Consider the following 13,519-nt stretch of genomic DNA (forward strand, 5'->3'; position numbering starts at 1 on the left):
TTAAATAGTGACAACTCGTATTTATTACAATTATATACAGTAGTATCTTATATTCTGAAACCTATACCTGATCACACAGATGAACATGTGTTTTTAGGGGGGAAGGGCAGGCGGGGGCCCTGACGCCCGGCTCCTACGTGGGAGTGAGAGCCACGTCCCGCCACGGGGTTGGCTGAGTCACAATGCAGCGAGCGAGGACGGGAGAAGCGCAGATGATGCCACTTGCCTGGAAGGACGCCGGGCGCGGCGGGGCGTGGACGGGGGCGCGGGGGCGCAGCCTCTGGACAAGAGCTGGCTGGGGCCCTGGGAGGCCCTTGCCGAGAGAGAGCGCAGCCCCCCCAACCCCGGGCCCCCGCGAGGCTGGTGAAGGAGCCGCGGCCGGACATCGGCAGACGCCACGCGGACGACCGGGAACCAGGCAGGGAAACTACCTCTTGTCATGCACGGCGTCCGGTGAGCCCAGGTGCTCAGCAGGCGCGCCCTGGACGAGACCCCCGGCTGCGGCGCGGGGCTGAGGGGGGCCTGGGCCCGGAAAATCTGCACCCTCAGCGGGGCGTGGGGACGAGGTGGGGGCCCCCCCCGGGGCTGGCGTTGGGGGGGGGGGGGAGACCGGCTGCGCGGAAACTCGTCCCCAAGCACAGGGCTCAGGGCCCCCCGCCCCCGCCCGCTCAAGGCCAAGGCCGCCCTCCCAGGGCTGGGAGAAGGGGAGGGGGAGGAGCGGCAAGGTGTCCAGAGGAGGACGGCTGCCCTGGGGGGTGGGGGGGCCTAGTCCCGCTCGTTCTCGTTGCTGGCGCCCTCGGGCCGTCGCAGCTTCTCCACCTGCTCGTTGATCTGGCCGTCCCCGCCCCGGCGGTCCTCCCTCTGCACCCCCAGGCGGTCCTCCGCGTCCGCGCGGCTCCCGTCCTCGTCCTCGTCCTCCCTCTTCTCCTCCTCGCCCTGCACCTCCATCCTCACCTGGCCCGGGCCCTCCTCCTGCGGGCCGAGCAGGTGGTAGGCGGCCGTGGAGCCCTCGGGGCTGTGGCCCTCCTTCACGGGCGAGGACGACGTGGACTCGTTGCTGACGGGCGAGATGTCACTGCTGCTGTGGTGGGTGGCGGCCGCGGGGCTGGAGGGTGACGGGGACTTGACGGGGATCTGCCAGGACGGGATCTTCGGGGCCGAGGGGGACGGTGGGAACTGCCTCCTGACACAGCGAGAGAAGGAGCGGGGTTGGCGCCGGTGCCCCGGGGACCTCGCTCGGCCGAGCCACACGTGGTCCCCGGGGCCGCCGAGCAGGCGACAGGACGCACCGGGCCCCCCACCGGCTGAGCAGGCCACCCCCAGAAGCAAGGCCTCCCGGCGGCCGCCTGGGGGTCAGAGCCGTAGAGGTGGAAGCCGGAGGTGCGCTGGGAGCGCCCCGCCCCCGCCGCGGGTGCCGCCCAGGCCCTCCCTGCCCGGACCGGGCCCCCCTGCCTCGGCAGGCACTGGACAGCTGGCCCCAGGGCTGCAGCGCGCCGCCCCCCAGTCCTCAGCCCCTGGGGGACTGGGGGGTGGGGGGCCGGCAGGGAACTGAGGCTGAGCCAGGGAACTGGGGACCCGAGCCACAGGGCCCCCACTGCACCCACCGTATCTGCGGCCTGGGCAGAAGCAGGAAGGCCTGGCCACTGGCGACGAGGTCAGAAACCTCACAACCAGAAGGGTAACGCTCGGTGCCCTTTGCTAGAAAAACCCCTGAGCTCAACACTCAGCAAGGAGGTCAGTTCTCCACTCTGCTCGCCCGCCCTGGGCCCGGGCCCAGCGCTGCTGCCTGAGGGACCCGGAAGGTCAGCTCCGCTGGGCAGCGGCTCCAGGGCAGGAGGGCCCATCTCTGCCTGAGCCAAGAGGCCAAGGCTTAGGACAACGGCCAGCTCCCTGCTGGGCTGCGCACAGTCCGCCGGCGCTGGTCAGGGGCAGCTCTCCCCCGCCGCCCAGACGCCACAACACGGCGTGCACACAGCGAAGGCGGTGTGGACGCCGACAAGAAATGCAATTTGCGGTTTCCTAGGCTCCACAGTTACGGAACTCCCTGCTCTCTGTCCCCCTGACCTCAAAGGTTCTGGTCTCCTCGGTTCGAAACACAAAAGATTTCGCCTAATGACAACCCTCCAGTTGTCAAGGTCGGCCACACCTCTCTTGGGTTCTTTTCTTCCAACGTGGCCTACAAGTAGGCAGCTGGGAGAACTGGGTCCCCTGGTTGGGGCCACAAGACCCCTGCAGCCCCCAAGTCTTGACCCTGAGTGAAGGGCCACTTTGTACCTTGGGACCGCCTCACAGAGCCCCCACTAAAGCCCAGAGAAATGAGAAGCCAGGCAAGGCCGACCCAAAGTGCCCTGCGGGTGAGGTGACCGACCATCTCAGTATCCACCTCAGGACTGAGCGGCTCCTGGGACACGGGGTCAAACAGGCTGGTCACCCCTCCATTCAGGGCTGCCCTGGTGACACGGTCTCCACTGTTGGGGCTTGTGACAGGTGCTGTCACTGCAGATGGACAGCACAAGACCAAAGAAGCCAGGGGCGGGGGTGGCAGGCACTGCTTCTGTCCCCTGCCCCGAATCGCAGCATCCTTCCGACTGAGGACTCCCAGGCCTTCTGCGAGGAAGGGACCGCACTGTCACTGAGAGAGGTCCAGTCAGGGCCCAGGAGGGAGGCGGAGGCGGTGGCCCCGGCTGGAGGCCCTGTTTCAGGATGGGGATGTTCTCTTCAGCTCCAGGTCCCGTGTTTCGGCTGAAGCTTCCACTGACCAGGTCCCCTTGGGGCGGGGGTGGGGAGGGGGGGGCTCCCGGGGAGGAAAAGCAGAAGCTCCCAAGATTCCCAAACTCAGTGCCTGAGTCTCCGGGCTCAATCAGGGGCTGGACGGACAGGGGCCCGTCAGGGGGACTTGTCCCTTCCCATGGCAGCTGGACAGGCCCCAGCCTGGGGCAGATCCACAGCCCACCCCTCCACTCCTCCTACCGATTTAAAAGCAGCCCTTTCAAGGAGTTAATTTCCGACTTGAGTTCATTGATATTCTGGGACTCCAAGATCCAGTTGGTGGATGTGGTGGCCTGAAAGTCAGAACACGGGAGAACAAGGATCAGAGCTGCGCCCCCTCCCGCACCCCCCCAACCCTGACCTCCACCAGCCAGGGCGGCGGGAGGGGCCACGGGGTCAGCAGGATGCGGGACGTGTGTCCCACGTGTCAGCCTGGAGACCCCTGGGGGAGGCTCTGCCACTGCCCATTCAGGGGCCTGCCCTCCTGGGCCTTCCTGGGCCTTCCTGTTTAAACGACGGCACCCTAAAAAACAAATATTCCCACAAGTCTGTTTGGATACCTGATGACATTAAGCAGCTGTGACATGTATTCAGCCACATAACAATGGCATTTTAGCAGTGCGACATAACAGCAACCAAAAAGCCCGTATCTTTCAGGAGATGCAAACGCAAGTGTGTGCGGTGTGCGGCGTGAGGTGCCCCGCTGTCTGGCACGGGCCGCACAGCGAGCTGGGGGTGCCGAGAGCCCGGCTATGACACGCACCCAGCCGTGCGGCGGAAGCACGCCATCCGCTCTGCGGCCCTCCATTTCCACGTGTGTTCGCAACGTCCCATTAAAACAGAACTAATAAAACAGGTGACTTCCGTCTCCACCCCAGCTCCCCCAGCGGAGCCACCCTCCCTGCAGACACCTATACACCACACACAGGAGTGGGCTCGGGGGCTGAGACGGCAGCCGCCGTCCCCACACGGTACAGGCCTACCTCGTCTCACTGTGCTTCGCACACCTGTGTTCTGACAAGCGGGGGTCTGTGGCGACCCTGCGTCGAGCAGGTCTGCGGGCGCTGGGCTCCCCACCATCTGCATTGTGTCTGTGTGTCACATTTCGGCAATTCCCACGGCATTTCAAACTTTTTCATTACTTTTTCGTTGTTATGCTTGTTAGGGTGATCTGTGATCAGTGAATATGACTTGCCGAAAGCTCACAGGATGGTGAGCACTTTTTAGCAATACAGTATTTTTAAATGTGAGGTATGTACATTTTTCTCGGCATCGCGCTACTAAAGTATAGCGTAAACAGAACTTTCATATGCACCGAGGAACCAAAAAAGCCATTTGACTCGCTCCCTTGCAATGACTGCTACGCCGCAGTGGTCTGGAGCCAGACCCGCGGGGTCTCTGAGGCCTGTACCAGAGGGTCGGGGTGACCGCTGGGCACTGGCCGGCCCCCCAGCTCCAATCTCAAGCAGGCCCGGAAGACGGGCTTCACCTCCGGAGCACTTCCCGCCCTGGTAGGCGGCTGCAGCTCCCACCTCAGCAAGGTCAGGCTCCCAGGCCGTACCCCACCAACTGCAAAGCTCCCATAGCATGCGGGCCACAGTCCATCCACTGTTTGGGGGTGATCCTGGAGGCTCAGCAGAGAGAAAGAAGCTGCTCTAGGACTTAACTCCGATTCTCTCCCTGAAGAGGGCCCGCGGGAGAAACGGACAAACGCTATCTTCCCATCCCCACCTTTCCCCTTCGACTTGGCCATTTTCCAAATAAACTTCCAAGAACCACACCTTTCTTTGGCAAATCTTGCTGAACCACACAGAGAAGAGGAAAGTCCAAACGGTGGCCTCCCAGATGGCAGCTGCCGGTGGCCACACAGTGGCCTATGAAGTGTTTATGGGCCAATTCCAGGCACGACAGGCCCAGGTGCGCGGGCCCCCATCCACCTGGCCGGACACCACCTCCCAGAGGCTTCAAGTGCACAGGTCAGGCGTGCGAGGTCCCAGCTGCCCTGACCCCTCTGCCCGGGGCCGGCAGCGGGGAGGGGCCCTGGATGGCTCCACCAGCCCGCTGCGGGCCTGTGACCCGGGGTGGGGGCCGCTCGGGCCTGCTCAGGAGAGCACAGGGAGAGGCCCCTCAGTGGGGCCATAGGTCTTGGCGGGAGCGTGCGCCGCCACTGCGCGCACATCCCCCCGGGGTCCTCGCTCCAGACCACCAGACAGTGCAGATCCAGGAGCCACTGTTCTGGCTTCTCTGAGACCTTGAAAGCCACAGCAGCCCATTAACAAGGGAGCAATTTCCACTCACCGGCCTACAAAGGACTCAAATTTCCAAACGCATATGGTGCCAGATGCCAGGATTTAGAAATAAAATCTGACATCTGGGGCTTTTTAGCCAATCTCTTTAAAAAACAGTTGTAGAAAACTCCCAGCCTTCAGTTTTATGTAGGTTTTTTAATTACTTAACGCACTTCTTTTTAATTTTTTACAGTGCTGCACTAGGAGTTTGGAAGCCAGATATAAAAACTTCTGTTAGAGCTGAGGAAACACAGCTCTGAGCCTCCGGTTTATGGGGTAACCAAAGTCTTCCCTCGTCTGGGTTCCAACACAGCACCAGTGAGCCCCGTGTCAGCACAGGAGAGGATGAAGGCGACTGGGGGTGGGGTGGGGGATGGGGGAGCGGCAGGGAGGCGGCGTTCAGCCACGGGCACACTCCTGGGCCCCCTCCCCTCTTAAAATGCAACATGTGGTCTTAATCTTAATGCTTCAGGTCTGCAAACAGTTTTCCAATATCCGGAATGGCTTCTGGCCATTGGCAGGCCACCGCTCCCAAAGATAATAGAGGAGAGCGGGGTGGGGGCGCGAAGGCGGGCTTCCCGCCTGCTCCAAGGGCCGCCCCCCCCCCACTGGGAGCACACACAGCGGCTAGAGGTGGCCATCGCGACCACAGCATCTGCGGGGTGAGTGCAGGCAGCACCTCCTGTGTGTGGGGGGACCCAAGAAGGGGAGAGGGGATTCTTGGGAACCCCTCTTCACAGGGGGGAGCCCCAGAATCCATCAGAAACAGAAAGATTCCAGTTTCACTTGGTTTTGCAAACGCCAAAGCTTTGAGCGCCGGCTCACATCTGGTTGTGCACTGGCTGGGACTTCTCCTGGGAGAGCCGCCCAGAGTCGGTCCCTCTACAGCTCGGGCTGCGTGGAAGTGACCGGAAAGCAACACGGGGATGGGGATGGACTGGGGAGGAGACTGGACATCCTGGAGCCACTGGACCACTGTTCCCTGGGCCCGGTCCAAGACAGTGCCTCGAGAATGACCCTGTCATGCACCCACAGACCCGGGCCGGAAGCCTGCACTCCCGGGAGTGGACGGGAGCAGACACTATTCCAAGCACATGCAGACAGTGAAGGACGTGGCATTACAAGTCCGTTTTGCAGACGAGGAAACTAAGTCAGGGAGGTTAAGTAACTTGCCTGTGCTCACACGGCTGGCATGTGGCAGAGGATTTTGCCCCAAGAGGTCTGATCCTGGGACCTGATATTGCCAAGACTCCTTCAGATCTGGGAAGTGAGGCATGGAAACAGCCCGGGGCAATCCCAGCTGATACTCCGTTCGGGGTCCCCTGACTCCCCGAGACCTGGGTGCGGAGAATCTGCCCGCGGATGCAGGGTTTAGCCGAGTGCCTCGGCACACTCCCCCACCTCCCCACTCCCTGCACTCGCTCTTGGCAATGCTGTGACCTGTGGCCTCACGTGGCAGGGGAGATCACCCGGGGTCTACAGCAGCCACCTCCAGAGCTTGGGGCTGTGCTGCCCCGGGAGGGCCACAGGCAAAGAGTTGCCCCTCCTTCCCCCTGCGAGGAGGGGACACGGAGCCAGAGTGAAGGGAAGGTGACCGCCTCCTTTCTCTCTGAGGACCGTGAGGGCCCCTGCTGTGTAACCGGCATGAGAAAAGCAAAGTCAGACCCAGTGGATCGCGGTAGATGGGCAGAGCACCGGGCAGGGCAGACCTGGACCCGGAGAGGGTCAGGGACAAGTACCTTGGCTGAGGCCAGTTCGTGGGCGAGCTCCTGGACTTTCTGCTGCTGCTGAATCAGCAGCTCCTGGACGGAGGCTAAAGTCATCTGTAACTGAGTCACTGGGAGAAAAAAGCAGTAGCATCTCTGTTAAATGATACACACAGATTCTTCCCTTCTCTGTCCACACACCTATAGCTGCCACGTCTAATTTATCTGAGTCACCCCCCACCCCGCAATCCAGATAATTTATCTGCACTCCGGGCAATCTACCTGCACCGCATCTAACCTCTAGTATTTCCACTCCATCTTCCTATTGTGCACTTGTCCATGGTCAACACTATATCCGTCCAAAGCCTCTCCCCTCCAATTACATGTGCGTATGATCTGCTTGGCTCTTCCAACTTCGGTTACATCCGTGTCCCTCATCTCACGCCCCTCACCGGGCAGCTGTCGGAGTCTCCCGTGCTGGGAGAAATGCATCTCAGGCCCATACGCATCTCAGGCCCATACGCATCTCAGGCCGGGAGTGTTTGTTAAAGACCGCAAATCCCGCTTTCCTGCCGCTCCTTCCTGCTTCTGCACCCAACCCCGAGGCTACTGGAGCTCCCCAGGGCCGCGGTGGTACCAGGCTGTGCCCCAGGCACGGGCCCCGGGGTCAGCCTCCCAGGGCCAGACGCACCAGAGCGTTTCTGGCGGCTCTGCAAGTGCACCCCAGCGGGATAGACTCCTGCCCGGGACAGCGGCTCTGTCGCTTGCCTGAGTTTTTAGATTCAGAGCCTCCATCTAGTAAACAAGTTTATAAAGAGAAAAAGCCGCCTCTGGTGCGACAGGTCCCAGCTAATCTGGGCCATCACTGGGGCACCGGGTAATGAACGCCAGCCCCGTGGAGTCGATGACAGAGGAGGTGGCTGGGGTCCCCGGAGCCACAGTAATTACAGCCTCTCTTGACCCTGTGCTGGATTCTTAGAGGGAAGGGGGAAAAAATCGCTGAAAACCCCCCTGAAAACCTCACAGAAGCAGAAATTAAAAATGAACTTTACAGCCCTTAGAAAGGCTGTCATTTTATTCCCCTTATTAATATTCTGAGGTTGGGAGCCTTTCCGTAAAAACATAATTAATTGAGGCCGCGCCGACAGTAAACAAGCAATTTCAAATTAAACCGAAATGACGGCGGCTTCATTTGCAAATGTGAACAGATTCTCAGAGCAGATAAATGAAGTCACCACATAAAGTGGAGGCAAGGGGGAGGGGCGGGGCAGAGAAGGGGCTGCTCAGGAAGGCTTGGAGGGGCGACTTGATGGAGTCATTAATCTTTACCTGTCTGTGCCACGCTGCCACTCAGCTCCGAGAGACTCGCCTCCATCCTCTCCAGGTGCTTCCTGTCCTCTCGGCCACCCACGATGAGGGGGAGCAGGTATTTCTACAAGGAGCAGGGTGGGTGTGAGCGGCGGGTGCACACTTGGGGTTATTCTCCAGAGAGCCGGCAAATTCTGCCCCCCAACTTTCCCTCTGTCCCCTCTGGGGTTTGGAAACCTGACACAGATGCAAACACTGTAAATGAGAGACTTGAAAGTTACGAGGCTGATGAAGGTTCTTTCTGAATCAGAGGACAAGGACCAGGAAGTAGGGACAAGTAAGGTCCGTGTGGTCTGTTTTTGGTTCTTTTACTTCATTACCTCAGTGCTGCTACATATATTTCTGTAACAAAAACACTTAAAATTCTGCTTAAAAAGTTGGAAGATAAAGGGGCGCCTGGGTGGCTCAGTCAGCTAAGCATCCAATCCTTGGTTTAGGCTCAAGTGGTGATGTCACAGTGTGTGGGATCGAGCCCCACATCGGGCTCTGCGCTGATCATGTGGAGCCTGCTTGGGATTCTCGGTCTCCCTCTCTCTCTCTGCCCTTCCCCTGCTCGTGTGCATGTTCTCTCTCTCTCTCAAATTAATCTTTAAAAAATAAATAAAAGTTATAAGATAAAAATGTAGAAGGTGACAGAAGAAAGTGATCCCATGGTCGGCCTGCAGAGAGTGGAAGGGAAGCTTTCTTCTCTGAACCTCTAAACACGCCGAACCTTGTGAACGAATTATCCATTCAGAGAAAAATGAGTAAAATAAAATAAACAAAAAATAAGTCAAGAAACTAGATGAAAATCCACAACAGACTTCGGGGCCTTCGGTCCTTTTACTAGGGAATAACACGGTATTCTGAGGCCATGGAATGAGGTCACACCTCAGGTTTGTTGTTTTTTTAAACTAAGCCTTGAATCCGCAGAACAGGCTTCCTTCGGGTGAGAGTCAAACGCAGTCAAACTCCCCCAGACACAAGGGCAGCGGGAGAGGAAGGGGCAGAAGCTGAAGACACAGACTCTGGGGAAAAGGAAGTAGATGCTACAGGTCAGCCGAACGAGAGGGTCCAGGAAGCCCGGGGGGGTGGGGGGGGGGCATGGGGGTCTTGGAACATTCAGGAAGAAGGCAGGGTGGAACACAGCTGGTAACTGGCTGCCTGCTTTGAGGTGTGAAGGGGGGCGGAAGGCGGGCAGCAGGGTGGCCGCTGGGAGAGCTGGAGAAAAGAACGTGTGCTCGGGACTCGGCGCCTCGTATTTAGGAGCCTGAGCGCAGTTGTCACCGTTAGCGGGCTGGGACCAGAGGGGGCACAGCACAGGCTGGCAGGTGTGGTAACTGGCAGGTGTGACCAAGGAACTTTGCTTCCTACTCCATTTGGGGCCCAGATGGGAGAGAAGAGAGCGTGTCCATTAAGGTCATGCTGCAGAAGGAGGGGGAGGTCTCTCACGAGGGCTTTGCGGGAGAACTCACTTCAAGAGCAGCTTCTCAGTGGAGATCATTATTTAGCACACATATAGAAGCATTTTCTATTTTGCAAAGTGCTTTTCAACCACTGTGTGAGTTATTACCCACAACTGAGCCGAAACTCATCAAATGTAGCCTTACGTTCCAGGCTGAAAGTTTCCTGAGTACACAAGTCAAGAGATTCTTATGCATGTAACAAACTAAAAATTCGATTTCTGAGATCAAAAAAGGCCATGGGAAGGAGTGCATACACTGCCCAAGCCCAAACTGTCACATATCTATAAAACAAGATGACAGCTCTTACCTTTTTTTTTTTAGTTTAAAGACACTAAAGAAATTCTCATCACCGTTGTGACTGATCTTTCAATCTTTTTTTAAAAATTTTTTTTATAGTTTATTTATTTTTGAGACAGAGAGAAGTGGGGCATGAATGGGGGAGGGGCAGAAAGCAAGGGAGACACAGAATCTGAAACAGGCTCCAGGCTCTTAACAGTCAGCACAGAACCCAATGAAGGGCTCGAATTCATGAACCGCGAGATCATGACCTGAGCCAAAGTCGGGTGCTTAACCAACTGAGCCACCCAGGTGCCCCTCAGTGTCTCTCTTTTTTAAGCATCGAGCAAAGATCAGGGCTTCGTGGAAAGACCTGACGCCACCTCTGCTTTTCTCCTCCAGCTGCAGGCCAGCCGAGGGTGGCTGTGTGACGATTAGGTGCTGCTTAGGGGAGCCGGGACGGGACTTTGAGAATTCTGTCTTAGCTTTTTATTCTTCTTGGGGACTGCAGGCAGTCAGTGACTGGAACCAGGCTTTCAGCACACAGGGTCGGGGGAAGTGGGGGCATCGGGTCAGGAGGAGAATCCCCAGGACTTAGAACATTTTGCTTCTGGATCTGACGTGAAAGTTTCCAATTCCAAGAATAGATGTTACACTGAAAAAATCACGCTCTGCTACAACAGTCACTAGGTTCTACATGAAGTCAAAAATTAAGAATCCCAGAGCACAGCGCTGAAACATGTTTCATGTGCTACAAGTTAATACAGTGAGTCTGAGTATTCATTCAGACTTTTTTTTTTTTTTTTTAAATTTGCAAATAAGGGTCAGAGCTACAGGGGCATCAGAGGCAGAGGCCTTCTCCCCAGAAGCAGCAGAGGGTAGTCTCTGGGGCCTACCCCTGGCTCTGCGTCCTCGAAAAGATGCGCTTTCTTCAAATCAAAGTTAGTGTCTGCTGGTCACTATCAGGCTCGGATTTGATATCAAGGAAGTACGTACATGCTCATTTCACGCCTGCACTTCTGTTCCAAACAATGAAGTCTGGGATCCAGAGGGTTGACTATGAAGTTTGGGGGAAAAAAAATCCTAGATTTGTATGGACGTCAACACAATATGTAGGAAACAAAATATAGAGCCCATAGATAGGACTATACTGAGATTCTCAAAGCTGGTTTCCTACACTAGAGTAGAATAGCATACAGAGTGCTTCCTGGGCGCTTGGCACAGAGCACTTTCAAAGGAGCACCGACTCCTTCGAGCTTCACAACAGCCTCGTGAGGTAGGTACTGCTGCCCCCATTTTCCAGGTGAGATCACTACTAAGCTACTAAGTGGCAGAGCCAGTACGCAACACAGCAGTGGGCTCCAGTGTCCATGCGCTCAACGACCATGTCATTCTGTCTCTCAAAAATGTCCTGACTACTCAGCCTGTGCCCGGCACATGGTCTGTAGACGGGTGGGCCCCACGGTCACCCTGTGCGGGGGGTACGTGGAGGAGCAGCGCTGGGTGCAGTAGGCGAGGCGGGGCCTGAAGTTGCCAGGCGCACCCACCCAGGTGGGGGCGGCACGGAGCCCAGACCAGCGGCCCTGCGCAGAGAGCGCGATCATCCGTATACTCTGCCTCCACACATGGCCCCGCTCCTGCCATCACGCTCCAGGGCAGGGGGCCTCGACACAGACAAACCTGGGACGGGGGAGAACCGGGCTGAATGCCAGGGGAGCCACAGGGAAGGCAGACTTACCTTGTAGAGCTGGTGAAAGCCAAACGCAATGCCTGCCGTGATGACAGCCAAGGCGCCGTAGTCCCTCCATCGGGACCCCACAGGGCCTGAGTGGGGAGAAAAGGTGTGTCAGGAGCATGTCCTTCCGTCCTTCCGGGGTGGTGAGAGCACGCGTACTGCCTCTTAATCTCCGAGGATCGGCAACTGCTACACACAACTATACGGGACAGTGTGTGATGGTCAGGAACAGCAGCTCGGCTGCGCCTCCCTCCTCTTTCTAGGGTCTCGGAACCACCTGCCTCAACCTCGCATCTCCTGTGCAGGGGTGTGTAGCAGTGAGCAAGTCCTGGGGTGGCCATCAGGTGACAGAGGCAATCTGAAGACCCTAGGGCATGGTCTCCACTCTCAGGGAACACAGGGTCCTGTGAGGCTGACACATACACACAGGTGTGCGTAAATACACGTCCCAGTGTCCCACTACACACAGGGATGAGCAAAGAGCTGCTTGAGAAGGAATGGGGGAGGGGAGACTGTCCCATCTGTGTATTCAAACCTTCATAAAGCAGCACCTGCCTGCCCGACCGCGCTGTGGGCGCGGGAGCACAGCGGTGGTGACACCTGCCTGTCCCGCCTGCTCTCCTACGCAGCAAGTGCAGGAGACAGGCACCGAGCAAGGTAACTACAGAGAATCATCAAGGCCCAACAGGGCAAGCACCTGGCTGGCTCAGTCGGTGGAGCACGAGACTCCTGATCTCGGGGTTGTGAGTTCAAGCCCCCACGTTGGGTGTAGAGATTACTTAAATAAATAAAATTAAAAAAAAAAAAAAAAAAAAAGAAGGTCAATGGGGTGATGTCAGGGGGTTGGGGGGAGAATGAGAGAGGGGAGCCAGGGGTCGGCAGGGCCCTGGAGGAGGCAGATGCTGAGGCCTGTGGGGTCCCAGGGACAGAGCTCTGGGCAGGGTATGAGCAGGTACAGAGGTAGGGGCTGACTTGTGCTCAAAGGCGAGAAGGTGGCCAGTGGGGCCTGAGTGAGCAACTGAGCCTACCCAAGGGGGGAGGCAAGAGCAGAGAGGGGTCACCCAAGCAGGGTGGTGGAGGAGGAGGTGGGTCACAAGCACTGGGGTCACTGAAGGCCCTGAATCAGGAGTGACCCGGTCAGCCCTGTATTCGGGGAGACAACATGGGGTGTCCTCAAGGGCGAGATATGGGTGGGAGGGACAGAGGTGAGGAAGCGGGGAAGAGGCTACCGCAAGGAGCCACAGAAGGTAAGATGGACAGAGCGGGACGAGGCAGTGCCGCTGCGGCGGAGGGACCGGGATTGGCAGGCCAGTCCTCGTGCGGGAGCAGGCTCCCGGCCAGCGCTCTAGAACAGGCCCCAGGAGACCCCCCCCCACGACTCCTGAATGGAGGGGAGCCGGGTCTTCCACCTCATCTTTCCCTGCACTGTTTACAAGCTCCAGGACGCACGGGGGGGGGGGGGGGCGCAGGGCACCGGAGCAGGCCACTAATCTGTCTGCGGCGTCGGACCACAGTGTCCGCGGCATGTTATCCAGAAGGTGCCCACCCGGGCTGCTGGGACATGGAGGCCAGGGGCCACACGTGCATTTAGGAGACGAGGGAACGGAGAAAGAGCAGCTGCATTCCCAAACTCCTTGAAAAGAGCACCAGGTCAGGAGGCAAAGCCGAAGTGCAGACAGCGGCAGGGCCGGGCGCTGAGGGTCTCCCCTTTCCACTGCCCCTGGGCCTGCAAGCTCTCCGGGTCCCCGGCGCATCCTGGCATCTCATGACCACAGGGGAGCAGGTGAGGGACCTTCTCAGTGGCAGGACGTGGGCACTCAGAGAGGAGGGGCTGCTGACACACAGGCCGTGGGGGGTGGGGGGGGGCGATCAAAATGGCAAAGACCCCCCCCCAAGGGGACGAGGGAGCCGCTCCCACCTCCCCAAGCTGCT

At 58.2% G+C, this 13,519-nt stretch overlaps 1 protein-coding gene across 1 annotated transcript in view; it reads right to left on the reverse strand.

Annotated features, from left to right (window-relative positions):
- PEX14 (peroxisomal biogenesis factor 14) overlaps positions 1 to 13,519 on the reverse strand; it is a 145,260-nt gene continuing 131,741 nt past the window's right edge. Inside the window, exons 5-9 of the mRNA XM_039235009.1 lie at positions 11,591 to 11,676; positions 8,093 to 8,195; positions 6,797 to 6,894; positions 2,971 to 3,062; positions 1 to 1,183 (exon numbers count right to left, since the gene is read on the reverse strand). Of these exons, the coding sequence (XP_039090940.1) occupies positions 766 to 1,183; positions 2,971 to 3,062; positions 6,797 to 6,894; positions 8,093 to 8,195; positions 11,591 to 11,676 (797 nt within the window). The 3' untranslated portion in view covers positions 1 to 765. The remainder of the gene's footprint in view (positions 1,184 to 2,970; positions 3,063 to 6,796; positions 6,895 to 8,092; positions 8,196 to 11,590; positions 11,677 to 13,519) is intronic.

This window comes from Hyaena hyaena, unplaced genomic scaffold (assembly GCF_003009895.1).
Source record: "Hyaena hyaena isolate Hyena2069 unplaced genomic scaffold, ASM300989v1 scaffold_94, whole genome shotgun sequence".
Lineage (NCBI taxonomy): Eukaryota > Metazoa > Chordata > Mammalia > Carnivora > Hyaenidae > Hyaena > Hyaena hyaena.